Genomic DNA, 18703 nt, shown 5'->3' with positions numbered 1-18703 from the left:
AGATGGATTGCAAATTGGCTGAAGGGTCATACTCAGAGGGTGGTAGTGGACAGGTCATATTTGACCTGGGGGGAAGTGGGCAGCGGAGTCCCCCAGGGCTCAGTCCTTGGGCCTGCACTGTTCATTTTCTTTATCAGCGATTTGGACGACAGGGTGAAAAGCAACCTGTTCAAATTTGCTGGTGATACCAAAATATGGGGTGAGGTGGGCACGCTAGCAGGGAGGGAAAGACTGCAGCAAGACCTGGAGAGGTTGCAGGGGTGGGCTAACAAAAACAGGATGCGTTTCAATACAGACAAGTGCAGCGTACTGCACTTGGGCAGTAGTAACCGGCAGCACACTTATAAAATGGGAAACTCCCTTCTTGAGAGCACGGAGGCAGAAAGGGATCTTGGAGTCATCACTGACTCCAAGATGAACATGGGCCAACAATGCAAGGTCACGGTCGGCAGGGCTAACCGGACCTTATTGTGCATCCACAGGCACATCTCAAGTAGGGCCAAGGAGGTGATCCTCCCCCTCTGCGTGACACTGGTCAGGCCACAGCTGGAGTACTGTGTCCAGTTCTGGGCACCCCACTTCAAAAGGGATGTGGACAACATTGAGAGGAGGGCCACCCACATGATCCGGGGACAGCAAGGCAGACCCTACGAAGAGAGGCTACGGGACCTGAACCTGTTCAGCCTTCACAAGAGAAGGCTGAGGGGGGACCTTGTGACCGTCTATAAACTCACTAGGGGGGACCAGAAGGGTTTGGGGGAGACCTCGTTTCCCCTAGCGCCCCCCGGGATAACAAGGAATAACGGCCACAAGTTGTTGGAGAGTAAGTTTAGATTAGACATCCGTAGGAACTACTTCACAGTTAGGGTGGCTAGGATCTAGAACCAACTTCCAAGGGAAGTGGTGCTGGCTCCTACCCTGGGGGTCTTTAAGAAGCAGCTCAATGCCTACCTGGCTGGGGTCACTTGAACCCAGTTTCCCTCCTGCCCAGGCAGGGGGTCGGACTTGAAGATCTACAAGGTCCCTTCCGACCCTACTTCTATGATTCTATGACATACAGTGGGAGAGCTGAAAGGGCCTCAGATTTAGGCGTTCCAAAACTATCATAAATTCTATGAAAAAGCATTTTCATTAGAATTTGTTCCAGTATGACAAGAGCTATAGCCACAATATGCAGCTCTACTTTTCTTGTGTCTGGAGGAGATAAAAAGACATTGCACCTCATGCTAATTAAGAACATGCAACATCCTTCACTTGTTTAGAAGAATTGTATTTTGAAAGCTGGCGCACACTGCCAAATGTTTACTGCAGACAATTTAAATTATTATTTATTATCAAATATAAATCCTCCAGATAAGCAGTCACACATACTTAAATGCGCTAGATAACCAAAGACCTATGTTTCAGCATTCCTACAAAGTCTCTTGTTTTTATGTTTTAAGTTGCTCTCAAAATTTGAAGGTTTCTGATTAGAAAGACACCAACTACAAATCAATCCTGGTAGTTTTACTGGAAGGAAAGCTGATAAAGTAGAACACCTACCCTGAACCGGGATTTCTGCGTAGCTTGGTCTTTTGTCTGTCAGAGTAGTAAGGGGTTTGGAAGTTGATATTGGTCCACTTATAGAATGCCTCTGAAATAGTAAAATGCCCATGTCAGAATCTATTTTATACAAAGCTAGATATCATCAATAAGTTAAAAAAGAAACAAAGTAGGTTAATTCAGAGTTGAATTAATCCATCTGATTTTATATGGTCACTGTTAATATATGTATGTGCTATAGCATCTGTATACAGCATAAATATACCCAAGTTGATGATAAAGCCTGCAAAGAGAAGTTGCACATTTTTTTGCTCCTATACAATGTATTAAAAAGGACCCTTTTTTCAAACCGTTTTTGCTAGCCAACTCAAATTGCAAAGCTAAAACAGCCATGCTATACCAATTCAGTTTTCTGTCAACTCTTGCTTCTAAACCTAAACCTAGCTATGTAACTGCACAAAGCTGCACTGATTTGAAATCATGTACGTTGACTGGTTTTGTTTTTACATCATTCACATTTGGGTCTTAATTTACCCCTTTTATTCTGGAGACTAATAACAATTGGTTAGCAGGTTTATGACACCTCAGGTTCTAAGGAAGCAAAAGCCAACTGAATTATTATTATATAGAAAGTTAAAAAGTGATTTTCTTAAAACCTTTTAAATTTGAGCCCCCAACAAATAGCTGAAAGAAGAAATTTGTTCCAACTAGTTAGCATATAGTTAAACACTCAGCAACACACCAATGCAATCACTCTTTCATTTGAAGGTCACCTCAGAAATGCAGTTCTATTCTGAAAAGTAAGATGATACCAGTTTTTCACTTTTAAAAAGTGTGATGGGAGCTACAGGGAATTTTGGGGTGGCTGCAGCAGCAGCCCCCACCCTTAGCTCCCCTCCTGGAGCTGCCACTGCCTGCACCAACTGCAGCCTGGCCCAGCCCCCATGCCAGGAGGAGATCAGCACCACCCCAGCCCATAGCAGCAGCCCGCCCTTGGCCCGCGAGCAGATCCAGGGGCACATACCCTCTATGCCCTCTTGGGGTGTGCGGAGCCGTGGGAGCCATCCCCCTCCCCACAGCCCCCAGATGAGCCACAGCTCGGTCCTGCACTCTGCTGGGGTAGTGCAGCGCCTGCCCCTGCCCAATTCTGTTAAACTAGTGAAAATCTGCAATATTTACAATGCAGTCAATCAAAACTCGGAGCTTATTTATAAAGAAAATGTGGGGAAGCGGGGAGGAATGGGAAGGGAGATGGGAGGGAACTCTATTAGTTTCTGAAAATTATTTTGGTTTCGAAACAGCTAATGCATATTATAGCACACGTTCATTATTTACTCATCATCCTATCTATCCAATTCCTATATATAAACTGCCTAATCAACTCAATAAAGTGGGTAACGAGAACAGCCTGTCAGGTTTCCATCTGGTCCATGACAACACAGCAGGTTAAATGAGCACTCATTATCATCACGAGATAAAAGGTCAGATGTGTCTCGTTACAAGTCATACAGATGAACCTAACCCAAAGACAAGATAAAGAAATTTAATAGTATACGGTCAGTAGGGCTGTGCGAAGCTTCGCCGGCTATTTCGTTTTGACACTGTTTCAACTTGTTTCGAGCTCGAAACATTGAAATTGAAATGAAATTAAAGGCTTTGAAACAGCCTCAAAACAAAATGAGGCCAGGCAAAACGTTTCAAAAGCCTGGAAACGTTCTGAGTTTCAAAGCAGAAGCAAGGTGGTGGGAAGCAGGGGAGAGCCAGGGCTGTGCTCCAAGCAGCTTCGGAGCTCCATGTAGCTCAGCCCAGCAGGGAACACAGCCCTGGCTCTCCCCGCCCCCTGCCTGCGCTCTGTGGGGCTGACGAAGCTGATAAGAGTGCAGCCAGCTCTGCCCACCTCCCAACTCCGCTCCGCTGCCCTCCGATTGGCTCCACCAGCCCCATGAACTTCAGCCCGGTGGCAGAAGACAGGCAGAGCCAGCGCTGCACTCTGCCTCAAACCACCTGGCTGAGTTCTACGGGAGTGCGAGCCTCTGGGAGCTGAGCCTGGTGGCGGGAGGCATTTTCCCCTGCCAGGCTGAGTTCCCCAGGGCTGTGAGCCGCTGGGAATTGAGTCCGGCAGGGGGAAGCGCCTCCCACCCCCAGGCAGTTCCCAGCGCTGGGAAACTCAGCCCGGCTGGAGGAGCCATGTCCTACTGTCAGGCTGAGTTTTCCAGTGCTGGGGGCAGGGTCCAACTAGGGGAGGTGTCTCCCCCCGCCAGGCTGAGTTTCCCAGCACTGGGAACAGAGCATGGCTGGGGGAAGCGCCTCCCCCAGCTGGGCTGAGTTTCCAAGCATTGTGAACTGCTGGGAACTGAGCCTGGCAGTGGGAGGCGCTTCCCCTAGCCGGGCTCAGTTCCTCAGCACTGGGTCCCAGGTGGCAGGAGCAGATCGGGGGCCCACCCACACCCCTGGGAGGGATGCAGGGGCTCTGCCAGACTCCTCTGGGGGGTGCAGGCCCCCAGTCTGCCTGCCGGATCACAGAACTCTGGCTCCTGCTTGTCAGTAGCTTGAGGCGCAATTTCCTAAAAACCCTTACACCTATCTCCTTGAAACTTGGCAGGCTTCATACCCTCAGAAGGGGCTACCAACCCTGCAAGTTTCATTGTAATCAGACAAGAAGTGACTACATTATAGGCTGTTTCATGCTTCCCCATTAAAGCCTATGGGCGAAACGTCAAAACAGTTTGAGATGGCAAAACCATTTTGACGAAACGGAACAGAACAGTGCTTTTAAAATGAAAGGAAACTCAAAACAAAACACTGATCCATCGAAATGGAAATCGAAGTGAAACATTGCTGTTTCGCACAGCCCTAAAGTATCCCCTCGCACACTAAAAGACTACAAGACTACTTTGTTTTTGTTTGGTTCTTAACTAATAACTATTAGGGGTGCACCAACAAAGGTATTTGGGGCCAATACCTATAGCCAATTTTTAAGGAGGCTGATACCGATCCAATTTCTGATACAGCATGGACAGCTGAGTGCAGCTGGTAAGTCTGTTGTGGTAGAAGGGGAGGGGGAGGGAAAGGAGCATGGGGCGGCAGATCGAGGCCCCAGCAGTGAGGGAAGGAGTGGGGCTGAGGCAGGGTCTGCTCAGCCAGGGCGGGTCACAGGATGGAGCCGTGACTCATCCAGGGGCCACGGGGAGGGTGAGGCGACTCCCGCTGCTGCATGTACCCTAGGAGGGTATGGGGGGGAGGGGTGCGCCCGGATCTACGTGGGGCAGGCTGGGACCGGGGCTGTACCGGGCTCTTCCTGGCATGGGCTGGACCAGGCTGCACTTGGGGCAGGTGGCAGCGGTGCTGGGAAGTGGTTATGGGGGAGGGGGGCTGCAGACACCCCAAAATTCACTGTAGCCCCCTCAACCCTCCTTCTCAGCGTTGCCACCGCCCACCCCAAATACAGCCCTGGCCCCAGCTTGCAGCATCCCACACAGATCTGGGGGGCACATGCCTCCCCGCTGTGCCCTCCCAGGGCACGTGCAGCAGTGGGAGCCACCCCACCCCGCACCTCCCAGACAAGTCAGAGCTCTGTCCTGTGCCCTGCCGGAGCTGGGCAGCACCTGCCCCAGCCCTACTCCCTCCCTCACCGCAGGGGCCTTGATCTGCACCCCCCACACCCATTCCCTACCCCCTCTCCTTCTACTACAACCGACTTACCAGCTGCACGCAGCTCTCCAAGCTGCTGGACTGTGCTGCCTGCTATGTACATGCTGCGCTGTAGCTGTGTGCATGCACAGGCCATTTATCAGCCACATCAGGCCGATTTCCAATACAGCCAATTTTCTTTATATTGGTGCCGATCCAATGTTGGACTGATGTATCGGTGCACCTCTAATAACCCTTTTGTACTGGTAACCGAAGGGAAAACAATTATCAGTATTGAGATGTTTTATCCCTCGTTACAGTAAGAGGATTTTTATTTCATCACTTTATAAGGAGATCACCTATGACAGGGGTGTCAAAGATATGGTCTGCAAACCAGATCTAGCTTGTAGAACCGTAGGACTGAACTCACAGGTCTCAGACTGAATATGTGCTGCATGCATTCATGCATGGAGCTGGTCTGGCATGTACTGCATGCAGTGCCCATACTGGACTGACCCACCATGCTGGCTCTGGGGTTAGATCAGGCCTACAAAGTGTCCCTGCGCACCTAGCCAGCATGTAGGGCTGGTCCAGCACAGGTGCTGCATGCAGTGAATGCTTTGTGCTGGCTCTGTATGTACCATGAACCCCAGAACAGGGCTGGCACATACTATGTGCTGGACCCAGCATGTACTATGTGCAGTGCCCCACTTGACCAGCCCTGACCACTGGCTTCAGGGAGTCAGGTGAGTTTGATATCCCTGATCTACAACATCCTAAATGAACACTAGAGATGTACACATTTCATTCTTTAAGCAAGTTATCAACTGCAAATCAAATGCACATTTAATTCTTATGCATGTAAAATTGCTTCCATTAGTAACTATACAAGTTAAAATTTCTAATAATTTTATTTTAAAGGCTCATTTCTGCTGAAAATACCACTTTTTAAATCTCCCATGTAAAAGTGAATTTCTTCTTTCATAAAGGAAAAAGAAAGAAGACCTAATTGAGACAGACTGTGACAAAATGTGAAGAGGAATAAATGTGAGAGGCAGGAATTTTAGTGGGTGGTATCTTTTACTGGAGCAGTTGCATGGCTGTGATGAAAGCTTGTCTAAGTTTAAATGCACTCTATTCCTTCATTCTTTTTCAACCTGAGCAAGGCTTAACAAACTACATCTGCTCACATGTTAAACAGTGATCCCTGGCTGGCTGGACTTGAGAGGCTTGTAAGGGTGCTAGTGGGCAAACAGCTGGCCATGCTCCAATGATTTTGAAAGATACTTCTGCACTCTTAGGACAGAGGATAAACAAAGAACTCCTTTTAAAAGTTCTCCCTTTCCATGTCTCCAACTTCAAAAGGCTTCAGCTTTAAGATAAGTCTCCACCCAACAGAAAACTCCTGCTAAACCTTGTCCCATACCACTTTGCATTAGCTGAAGTCTGCAGGGTAAAAGAAGTGCTTTCATCACACAGCCTAAATATGGAGGCTTCACAGTATTCCAAGCATGGAAGCCAAGGAACACACAGGTATAGAACTGCACCTACACTAACACACTTGTTCTCCCACATATTTTTTGAAGACAAATGTCTTTTACATTTCAATCAGAAATAATGCAGCTACAATTAGAAAAGGCAACTGCCTTCTTGATGGATAACTTTCCACATATCAGCCAGTCACAGAGATGACAGAACTTTATGTTCATTGTATTATGTAGCTCTTGCATGGTTATTTTCAATCTATATTAAGAACTACCAGAAGAACTGCCACTCAGGCTAAAAGTAAAAAGGATGTGCTTCTCAATAATGATCCCCTGCACTAATCATCTTTTAAACACATAAAAAATACATCATTATTTTTATGGCACTGGTCCTTTCTTAGCTTACTGCAGAGATCTAACCTATAAATGATGCTTTTATTTAAAAGTTAAGTTATACATCCATACAATCATAACTGCATGCATGTGAGACTTTCAAATTTGAAGTACAGAAAGATGGTGGAATAAGTTAGTTCATTAACTTTAACATCAGTATTCTTCTTCTCCTCGTGTCCTTGTCATAAACTGCACGTTCTCCAGAATCATGCAGAAGTGATGGCTCTTTCCATTTGTGCAGTGTGGTCCTCCTTTGTACAGGTCTCACCAAGCAGCTGACAAACTAGCAGTTGTTCCACAGTCTGCACTTTGCCATACTCGCATGCATTTGTGTCATCACAGTAGCCTCATTTGATCAGGTTTGTTTTTGATCTTCCAGTTTGCACACGAAAGTAGTTCCCACTAAGAAGGTCAACCTGGGGTTCCAGGTCCATTTCAGGGCAAATGATTGTGTATAATCTTTCCTTCCATAATGTTAGTCATGCCCCGTCAGCTCTTGGGTCCAAGGGTGCAACAGTGCTCACAACACTTTCACACTAAGTCAGTTGGTTACTTCTGTGTGACCCCGGAAAGGATGTCTGGGGTCTTTCATTTGCCATGATCTTTCTTTCTGGCTCACTACCTTTCTTCTGTTATCAGGTGGTACAATGCCAGCCAGTTAAGTACAGGCTATCCTTTGGGGTTGGCTTTAGACATCCTGTTATTTCATGACAGCTGTCACTTAGAACTGGGTCTAGTTTCTTGGCATGAACTGATTGCTCCCATACTGGACACGTATACTGTGTAATGAAGTAACACAAGGTAATAGCAGTGGTTCGTAATGTAGCTGGGTTTGTTCCCCACTTCGAGGTAAGCAAGCTTTCGAAGAGTGCTGTTGCGGGGGCTGACTTTCTCTTTCGTCTTCTCTACATGTGCTTCAAAGATAAGTGTTTGGTCCGCTGTAACTACCAAGTACACAGGGCTCGGGTGATAAGTCAGTGGGATTCCATTCCAGATGATGTTTAATTTCCTCTTGGCTTTTCTATGGCATAGGTGAAAGGATGTGACCTGCATCTTGGCTGGGTTGGCAGGGAAGCTGGTTCTTATTGTAATAATCTGAGAGGTTGCTCAATGCACATGTCAGTCTGCTCTTGACAGTGGCAAAGTCATTCTCTTGTGACATGATGCCTACATCCTTAGTATATATGAAGCTCCTCATATTGGTCAGTATGGTTTGGTCACCAGTATATATCAAAGAGGCCAAGTGCTAGCACACTGCCCTGTGGGAGGCCATTTCATTGTCATCTCCAGCACCTCTGTTTCTTGCACAGTTCTATGTGAAAATGTCTATTCTCCAAAAAAGATCAGATGAGCTGCACTAGGTGGTAGTCATGTAGCATATTGTAGACTTTGGCAAGCAGATTTCATTGGTTGACTGTATCGTATGCCACTGATAAGTCTACAAACACAGCACCTGTTATCATCCCTTTCTCAAATCCATCTTTTACATGCTGGGTGTATGCAGAATTTGACTGGTCTGTATATGGCTTGTTCTGGCACTAGATGTTTGATGCGAGGTGAAAAGCAGTTGAGAAACAAGCATTTGTAAAGCTGATAAAAATGGTAAAGGAGTGATATTGGCCCTAACATCAGCAATTTGAAGCAAAATCTCTAGAACAACTCTGGTAAACCTCCTTAAACGACACCCTTGATTATGTAAGTTTAGTTGGCAGAAGCATAAAGGGCAGCACAAATTGCAAAGCTAAATCCAGTTTTCTTCAATGTATTTAATGTTTATGGGTCTTTGTACACACCACAACATTTGCCTTTAAAGCAGCTTAAAGGCCCTTTTGCACCTAACGAAGGACTTCTTATTGTCCTTGACTCCTGTGGCTAACCTAAACTCAGTCACCGCCTTGGCTTTCCTGATCACTTCCCTAAAAGTGCTGGCCACTAACATATAGTTCTCCTTGAGGACCGTCCATAGCTTCCACTGTGCATACACCTCTTTTCTTTAAGAGGACTGCAATGTCCCTATTAAGCCAGGAGGGCTTGCCAGCCCTTCTGCTACCCTTCCTTTTTGCAGGAACAGTTTTCTTTTGTGCTTCAAGGATTGTATCCTTGAGCAATAACCATTCTTTGTGCACCCCATTCACCTTCCCTTCCCGGTCCTGCATCGCCTCCACTACTAATGCTCTGATGCATCTAGGTCACAGCAAAATAAAACATGTCCAAGGTGTTTTCGTTTGCTACCTTACAGCCATGGAAGGAAGCACTGGGCCCCATGCAACTCATGGGCTGTGCAGGCAGCCTGGTGGCAGCTCATGCAGGCAGGCTCCACGGAAGGAAATAAAACAGTGGAGACCTGATCTTTTTTTTCCCTCTCCCTGGAAGCTGCCTGAGCTATGCGGGGATCCGGTGCTTTCCCCATGGGGTGGGGAGGAGTGCTTCCCTCCACAGCTGTGGTGCCCCCCGGGACTGCCCGGGCAGGGTACCTGTGGGTATTTTCCAGTAAGAAAGCATAAAGAGAAAACATACATATTCACTTCTGACTTAATCCACTTGCCTACTTTTTGGCTGCTGAGAAGTATGACACTCTTGCTTCCCCAATTCACTGGCACTTTAAACACCAAATGAATCAAACCAATTAAGAGATGACCATGGTTAAAACACAAGTAGCCAGACTCAAGACCAGGGTGCTAATTGCTGTAAATACTGGGAAAGCTGAACCAATCAATAGTTGCAGGGAATTTTTGCTACTGGAGGCATGGTTTAAAAAAGAAATGGCACTAATCTCAGAAATGGTTCACTCTGACTAACACTCTGTGGTTTGCCTATTATGCTTCAGGCCAGGGTTGACCAACTTTTGGCACAAGTGCCCCAAGTGGCATGGGCAGCCTATGTGTGGCATATGCACACAAACTTAAAGTTAAAAAAACAACACTAACATTTAAGCCCAAAGTTAGGAACACATCTGCTGGCATGACAGTAAAATAAAGGAACATGTCATAAACTAGGAGCATCTTCAATCCACTTCCAATATTTTAAACATTCTCTTTGTGCTGCTCCTCCTAAACCATGTTGCAACACTACTACATCCTATTAAACAGCTAACAAGTGGGCTGGTGCTAACTGAAGGACACTTGATTCCAGTATAAAGTCCTCCCGATGCACAAGGTATTCTGTATAATAATTAATATTCAGACAACAGACTTCCCAGAAATGTCAACAAATGTAGGACAATTTGAGTACTCATAAACCAGACCAAATCACAGATGTCAATCTCCAAGCAGGAAAGGGAGGGGACACGCAGGAGGCAAAAAAAGAGAAATGCACCTTCCAGTTGGACCGGAATAAACAGAAAGTAGGAGAGAGGGGGAAGAGTTGCACCTGATTCTCTCTCAAAGGAATAAATAGAAAAGTAGGTTAATCTGGTGAGCGTGCATATATTTATATGTATACAATATATAATATTTATATGTATTCACACACACACACACACACACACACACACACACACAGAGCCTGCGTTGAATTATATAGAGCCTTAAAGGAAATTACAGCAGAAACCAATGTATTAACTTTACTGAAATTCTTTTTAGGCTTCATTACATACCTCCTTGACTAGAAAAGCCTGTACACACACACACACACACACACACACACACACTATCAGTGAAATAACTCGTACATATGCAAGCATGTACATTACTGTACTGATAATACTGTCAGACTGCAATGTCCTAAAACTCTGCTGTGATGTGACTGATACTCTTTAGAATACAATGATACTAATTGGTATTGCTAACAGACGTAATATTCACAGATTCATAGATGTTAGGGTCAGAAGAGACCTCAGTAGGTCATTGAGTCAGGCCTCCTGCCCTGGGCAAGAAAGAGCGCTGGGGTCAGATGACCCCAGAGAGATGCTTGTCCAGTCTCCTCTTGAAGACCCCCAGAATATGGGAGAGCACCCTGCCCCCCCAAAGCCCATTCCAGATTCTGGCAACCCTTGCTGTGAAGAAGTTCTTTCTAGTGTCCAACCTAAATCTGCTCTCTGTCAGTTTGTGGCCATTGTTCCTAGTTACTCCAGGGGGTGCCCTAGTAAATAGAGCATCTTCCCTGCTGCCCTCCTCTGATGAATTTATAGGCAGCCACAAGATCACCTCTCGGCCTTCTCTTGCAAAGGCTGAAGAGATCCAGGTCCCTCAGTCTCTCCTCGTAGGGCCTTGCCTGCAGGCCTCTGACCATAAGAGTGGCCCTCCTCTGAACCCTCTCAAGATTCTTCGCATCCCTCTTGAAGTGCGGTGCCCAAAACTGGACACAGTACTCCAACTGCGGCCTGACCAGTGCCGTATAGAGGGGAAGCATCATCTCCTTGGATCTGTTTGTCATGCATCTGCTAATGCATGAGATAAAGTGCAGTTAGCCTTGTTGATCACTTCGCCACACTGACAACTCATGTTTATCCTGGAGTCAACTGTGTCTCCAAGATCCCTTTCTGCTGCTGTGCTGCTGAAAAGGTCATCCCCCAGCCTGTGAGTGTGTTGGTGGTTCTTTTTGCCCAAGTGCAGCACTTTGCAGTTGTCTTTGTTGAACTGCATCCTATTTTGTTCTGCCCATTTTTCCAACCTGTCCAGATCCGCCTGGATCTGTTCCCTACCCTGTGGTGTGTTAACTTTGCCCCATAATTTGGTATCATCTGTGAACCTGTACAGGGTAAACATTCTTCCATTCATATCTGGTCCTAAATGTAGGCAGTTTCACACAAAAACCTGTTTTTCACTGTCTCCCAGTCTTATCAGTTTCTCCAGGTGGGGTTTAGTGGGATTTGTGCTAGCACACTGATTGTGCCACTAATTCACCAAGTCTCTGCTTGAGCAAATACTTACTTTGTGTAAGTGCCTGAGTCGCCAAGAGTAACTGTACATAGAATAAATTCATCTTATACACTGGCCCCAATTTTAAATCTTGTTTTTCCACTAGAGATAAGGAGGGTGAAGCCATCATAGAAGAATGCACAAATGATGCAAGTGGGAGAAACACAAACAGGCTATGGAAGATGATATTACTGTAGGGCAAACGTAATTAAAAAAATCATTTTCAAAATTCAGACTGTGTCAAGTTACAGAGCACTGAAGGAAAGTACAGTAGAAACCTATGTATTAACATTACTGAAATTTTTTGAGCCTCATTACATCATTCCTTGACCCAAAAAGTTTGGTTAAATAAAATGCATGTAAGCAAGGTAAGGGACAAATCACTCTTTTCACACTTAAATGCATTTTTAGCCAAACCACATGTTTAAAAAAAATATATAAAAGAGGGAAAATTAGATTACAACTTTGCTTTTCTCAGGTAATTTCGTCCGCTACAATATGCAATCCACTCCTGACATTCTGTGACACCAGAAGCACAATTCGAAATCTAATTCTTGGAGATACAGAACTTCAAATGAAGAACAGTAAAGCTTATGCACTAACTCCTCAGTACTGTACAATGATACGCTGGTTTATTTGCAAGTATATAATGTGACTAAGCCTTAGGCTACAATGAAAAACTTGTCTGCTGCCAAAGCTCTAGTCTCTTTTTTCAGAGTATGAGATTAAGTGTGCCCATTCTTACTGGAGCACAGAAACAAACAGAAATATAAAAGCAGATCAATGGAGTCAGAACACCCTACTGACAAAACTAGTCACACACCCAAGTGCCTTCAGAAAAATGCCATCACTACTGACTGAACCACAGAAAGCAACAAGAGATACTGTTTCACAAAAACATCCAATTTTTTCACTTAGGGCCCTGCTACATGTTCAAATTAAATCTGGATAAAAAACAACTGGAGAGTTGCTACATATTTTCAAGCACTAACTTTTTATAGCCAGTTGGCTCTTTTTTATAGCTGGACAACCATTTTTATCATGTGATAACAACTTGGCACATACATATGGCTGGTTTAAATTTATTGTGCGATTCACCCGTTAACCTGCCACAAATGCAAAGTAACTATCAGACAGTTTACATTTATTGTGCAATTAAGCAGTTAATTGAATAACAAATGTAACATGTAGCAGGGGCCTTACTCTTGAATCTCTACATGTTTACTTTTGAATGAGTGCCTCAATGTGGCAGGAGACTTAATATCTACAACAGAAAATCCTGACGTGTCTGACAGTAGGTTTTAAATATTATTTTTTTCACTAATACAATCCAGTATTTAAAAAGGTTCTTCATTTTGTCTGGACAAGGTCAACTACTGAAAAATTGTTAGGAATATTATTGTATTTACTTTTCATTCCATCCAGGAAGAGCACACACCAACTGCTGAAACTTCCTTAGCCTGACGAAGGGTTTTTGAACTCGAAAGCTTGGTTAATAATTATTCTCCAACTATTTGGGTTGGTCTAATAAAAGATATCAAATTCACCCAAGGAATCTTGTCTGCCTATGTCCTTAGACCAACACGGCTACAACCTACACCCCTAGGAATATTATTGACATTAGGGAGTTACATATGTATGCTCATGGCAAGCAGCGCTGGTCCAGACAGCTTCTGTGGAAAAAGGGGGAAGGCAACACAATAAACTTACAATCACCAAATAATGAACTAGGTTTGACAGGTGATTTTGTTTTTAGTGCCTTAGACAAATAGAGTTCTTCTAGGATTGTCTTCATTTCAGCAGCTATTTACTGGAGGCAACATTTTATTGTTATTGCCCCCAAAGCCAGTCAGTCAAAATTTGCATAATGCCATTGCCACCACCTTTCACATGCTTTTCTCTACAGATAAAGGATTAAATAACATCAGAAAACACTTACCTGCATAGGGGAAACTGCAGCTGCAGGGGGTGTTTTCATGGGGCTTGGACTGAGCGGGGTGCGAGGAATTGTGGCTGTGGCTGGGCTTGGAACTATTGGGGGAAAAAAAAGTGGCTATGACATGCTCCATAGTTTTCAGTGAAAAAGACCATAAATGTCCACGTGTTCATATTAAATTCGACCCTTACATGATCACTCTGACAAAACAAACATTGGCTCATATTTAGCAGTACTAATTTCACAGAAAACAACTTGTAGGATTTTAAAAAATGCTCAGAACATGGCATCTGTCAACTACTAAAGCATGCCTGAATTGCAGAAGAAACAGCTGTATAAAATTACATTTAGCAGCTCATCACAAAACACTTCCCCCAAGCTCAAGTAGCTTTGCCTTTTTTACATGGGTGGGTTGAACACTTTGCTGCTTCTGAAGGTCAAGTACATTTTCACAAGCCAGGAAGTCCACTACTCCCCACACACTCTCATGCAATCCCTCAAGCTCTATACCTGCCAGGGCTTCTATGTACCCTTCTTTCTCCTCTCCTGTCCAGATAGTTGTGGGAAAAGAGAATCCCTATTCCCACTCTCCCACCATTGGCTTTGTTTCTTCTCTTATAAATCATTAAGCACATCAACATTTTTAAACTGCATGAGAAGATGAGCAGTGCAAAGATATGGAATCCTATTTGATTGGAAGGTGTCAACAGTTGTAAAGATGGTTATTATTTCTTGGTCTGCCAGATGCTTCCCACATAACCCATTTTCTTCCTTTCAGCTTTTCCAATTTTTATCAAAATCAGTATGAAGTCTACAAAGCCTAGGACATATAAAGGTCACAGAGTCACGACTGAGAATTCACTTCACTCTGCCAGTCAGCTGATTTTCTAACAGCATGACTAGCAGCTGATGTGACTCTGACAGGGGGAAGGGCATGGAAGCATTTTATGCGACTAAAGTGGCCAAAGCAAGAGTTTCTTTGTCCCAAGAGAAACAAGAGGCAAATGTTTTCTCGATTCCCTCATGTTACTTCCTCCCTGAATCAGAATTTTATTTTGTTTTGCAATTCCTATGAATCAAGCAACTGCAACTCCTAAGTTAGCAATGAAGAAGCGAAAAACTAGAAGTATAATAGAAAGAATGCAAATGTAGAAACATTACTAGCTGTAGAATCACTATGACTTATCAAATATGATGCAACATATGACAGGTCTTCAGGTAGAGAGCAATTCTACCTGTTCATCATTTACTTTAGGTCACAACGGCCTTAAAACAGATCTAAACATTTAAATGCAATATACAGCTACATGTTCCCCCTTCACACTACAGTAATTTAAAGTGACCTTACTATAAATGTGATTCACACTCAAAAATTGAGAAAACTAATGCCTAGTGCTTGCAATTTCTTTTTTGATCCTCAAGGAAAAACTATATATTGATCATAATCCTGCTCATTTTCAGAGAAGTGAAAGAACTAGACCCCAAGCCCATCTCTTCAAAAAAAGTCCTAATATCAGGGCATAAGACTAGGTTGGCTGTACATCTCATTTTATAAAGTCTTTTGGCACCCCAACATACCCCACTAAGGCAAAGAGGAGCTGAAAAAAAAACAAAAAACTTGGCTGCAGCCATACCATGGCTTCTAGGATGCTGAATTTGGAACCTCTATTAATTTCAGTAACTCATGGCTGGAAGCACAGCTGAGTGCACAATACATTTTATATCCTTAAAGTGTGGGAGTGCTGAATCAAAGGCACCTGTATCCAAATCACCGGGTAAGCAACAGTGCAGAAAAGTGACCACTGAACCCCTGCGGTAATGATGGAAAGAGATGAAAATGAGGGCCCCTCCTGACATGCAGGTAAAGGTACGGTGGGATCTAATATGTAATCCACACAACTGCACTTCCTGCCATGCCACATGTTTGTGACAGGAGGTGTGATAGTGGGATCATGCATCAGACACCATCACATCTTACTGCTGGTGAAGGGGGAGCCTAAGATCATAATCCTGGGATCCCTTTGCACCAGCAAGTAGCAAGCTCCTGTGGCCAGGAGTCTGTACACATGCCATGGGTCCCAGATAAACAGGTGACACCATGTGTCACGGCAGCTGGGTGTCCCGTGGAAATGCATGGTGTGCCCCAATGGCTAGGAGCTCCATCAGCTGATGGCACTCCCAGCTGTAGGGGTGCCCCTGACCTCACCTTCAATAAATGGTGTGATAGGAACCAGCCAAAAAGTTATTACACTTTTTTGTGGAATAACTTTGTGGCTTATTCCTCCTTTTATTATGCCATTAATTGAATGTGTGGCCACATCACACCTGGTTAATCATGTCTTAAGCATAAGTGTACCTAACAGTAAAGTATCACCAGTAACATGATTTCATTTAGAAGGGTTTGTTTAAACCCTTATTTGTAGGTCACAACAGCACAGTCAAGCAGCGGAATTCTGAATTGGCTAAAATAGCAGCAGGGTACCACATTAACATACACAAATCCTTTACTTTCTACAATTACTACATTAATTGAAAGTAATTACCTTGCGAGGCACTGTCAAAGGATTTGATGAGTGTTTTTACAGTAGGAGTTGGCTCTGAGGAGGTGGAGGACCTGCGACTCAGCCCCATTCCTTGTCTGAGCGCTGCCAGATCTCTCTCTACAGCATTCATATAATTGTATACTCGGCCACGTTCCTCTTCCTGCCTGGAAACAAGAGCTAGGCCATCTCAGAGACGCTGGGAAACAAATCTTTCTTTATGAGGAAAGGTCTAAATGTGAACCCAAGAACTGAGCTTATAACCCTGCTCTATATTAACCACATTTTCTATGTATTGTATTGAGTTAAATTACCAGCTTTGGATTTTTGGTCAATTTAAAATATTTGTCAAGTAAAGCCATTTGATGCAGTCCACAGATATGTGGCTTTGGCAGTGGGAGTGGTTGGCTGCAGGCACTCTCCCCATGCTGCTATGGGGAAAAGCAGCAGTGGCAGCTGAGTCCTAGTACCCACACTTCTCTGACCCAAACTGGATCACTCTGGCCTGCAACCTAAAAGGTTGTCAATTGCTACTAAAGAATATAGTATTGAAGAATAGGTTCATTTTCAAGCTGGATCACACTGCTTAGTAGGAAAGTCAACTGTAGCTGTTTTTCAGCCAGAATATTAACTATGCTAATTTATTTTATTCATATTGGTAGGAGAACTGTCAGTGCAAATTCAAACCTTGACTTCAGTAAGAGAACTGAAATACTTCAGTTACATATTTACACCTTAATAGATAGATTTCCTAGGAATAAAGATAAGAACACAAAAAATGCTATATATACAAAAAAAAAGCAAAACTGGGGAGAGCCAACTGGGAAAAAACGAACTGTTTTTCCCCTCTAAAAGGTACAGGCAAGTAAGCAACTAGCGCTTGCAAGAGTTGCTGCTTCCTTTCCATGTCCTTTTCAGGGAAGTTGACCCAAAGTCAGTGCTGCTTATATGCAAAAGTGCCAAAACCAGTATATTTCCTCTACTGGAGGAAAAGAAGTGTGATCTGTATAAGCCAGAACTAAACAAAACAATATCACCCAACCAAACAGGCTTGCCAGTTTTCCCAAAGCGGTATCCAAAAATATGCAGAGATCAGAGGCTGATATGCTCAGTCCTCAGAACAACAGCTTCTTGCTCCATAACCTTCCAAAGTCTCAGTAACAGCTAAGCAATTAACCTCTGAAATGGCAAAAAAAAAAAAAAAGCATAACTCCCAATGTTTAACATACTTGCGAGATTTTATTTCTTCTAGCTCCTTAGTGAGCTTCTCATTTTTCTCCTGAGCTTCATGCAGTCTACGCTTTAAGTCTCCTATCTCCTCCTGGGCTTCAGATTTGATATCATTTGCTATGACCACTGCAGTCTGTAGATCAGCTTGGAATTGGCGCCATTCAGCAGACTCTTCCTATAAACAAACCACATTTTAAACTGCTAGCAACAATGAGAAATCTCAAGTCAAAAAAGAAGCACTTATGCACCATTCCACTGCATCATCAGAAGGAATGATTTAAAAGTGATGTTACTGCTGACAAATAAAAACGGCAGAAAAGTAAAATGCTACTTAAAGTGTAAAAATTAAAGTACAGCTCTGGGGAAAAAAAAGGTTCTTAGCAGAAAGTCCTGAAATTTCTTTTCCTCTAAAAAGTAAAGATATTTATTTAAAGAATACTGTACACCAGACAACACAAAAAATGGTTTATTTACTGCACATATGCTCTTACAGTTCCATCTGTCAGTCCCTGCGGCCTAGTAACTTTATCCCAAGATGAAGCCCCTCTCCTCAAAATAAGTCATTTTATCTGCTTTTATAAACAAAGTATTGTTCCCTGTTCCACTCATTAGTAAGTCTGTATTTGCCTTTGATACCTGTTAACATCAGCAACATTTTCTAGAAAGCAGTTCCTACTTGAATGTGCCACGATCCCAGTTCTTTTCATATAACTTTGAAACATTTCTGGTAGGTTTTCAAAGCAATGCAAGAGTAATATAGATAAACTACACTCAGCTGTTACATATTATGTATTTCTTGCTGCAGAATGTCTTGCATATCACTCCTATAGCATCCTTCTCGGTTTAGTCCTTACTGATGCTTTGGGTTTTAGCTTTAACCTACCCGGAGCCTCCTGTGAAGATTCTTTATTTCTCTCTCCATATCATGCTTTTGGTCCTGAAGTTTTTTAACTGTATCTGGAAAGAGAAGTTAAATTCACTTTAAGACAAAAATCTTACTGAAGGATCTGTTTGCCTCCGAAAAAGTAACTGAAGCTCCTTGCTAAAAATCTCTTTCCAAGCTCTCTTCCCCTCCCCCTCTTTATTTCT

At 43.8% G+C, this 18703-nt stretch overlaps 1 protein-coding gene across 8 annotated transcripts in view; it reads right to left on the bottom strand.

Annotated features, from left to right (window-relative positions):
• SPECC1L (sperm antigen with calponin homology and coiled-coil domains 1 like) overlaps positions 1–18703 on the bottom strand; it is a 118738-nt gene that overhangs the window by 52221 nt on the left and 47814 nt on the right. For 5 of the 8 annotated variants that reach the window (XM_025199335.1, XM_025199334.1, XM_014518138.2 and 2 more), the window contains 5 exons: positions 18498–18571; positions 17614–17789; positions 16388–16551; positions 13848–13939; positions 1543–1633 (listed from right to left, as the gene is read on the bottom strand). In XM_025199335.1, the coding sequence (XP_025055120.1) occupies positions 1543–1633; positions 13848–13939; positions 16388–16551; positions 17614–17789; positions 18498–18571 (597 nt within the window). The remainder of the gene's footprint in view (positions 1–1542; positions 1634–13847; positions 13940–16387; positions 16552–17613; positions 17790–18497; positions 18572–18703) is intronic. The other 3 variants (XR_003093132.1, XR_003093133.1, XM_025199338.1) reach the window with 2 other exon arrangements.

Source organism: Alligator sinensis, unplaced genomic scaffold, assembly GCF_000455745.1.
Source record: "Alligator sinensis unplaced genomic scaffold, ASM45574v1 scaffold505_1, whole genome shotgun sequence".
In the NCBI taxonomy this organism is placed as follows: domain Eukaryota; kingdom Metazoa; phylum Chordata; order Crocodylia; family Alligatoridae; genus Alligator; species Alligator sinensis.
Note: the sequence above shows the minus strand (reverse complement) of the source record. Positions and strands in the feature narration are given on the sequence as shown.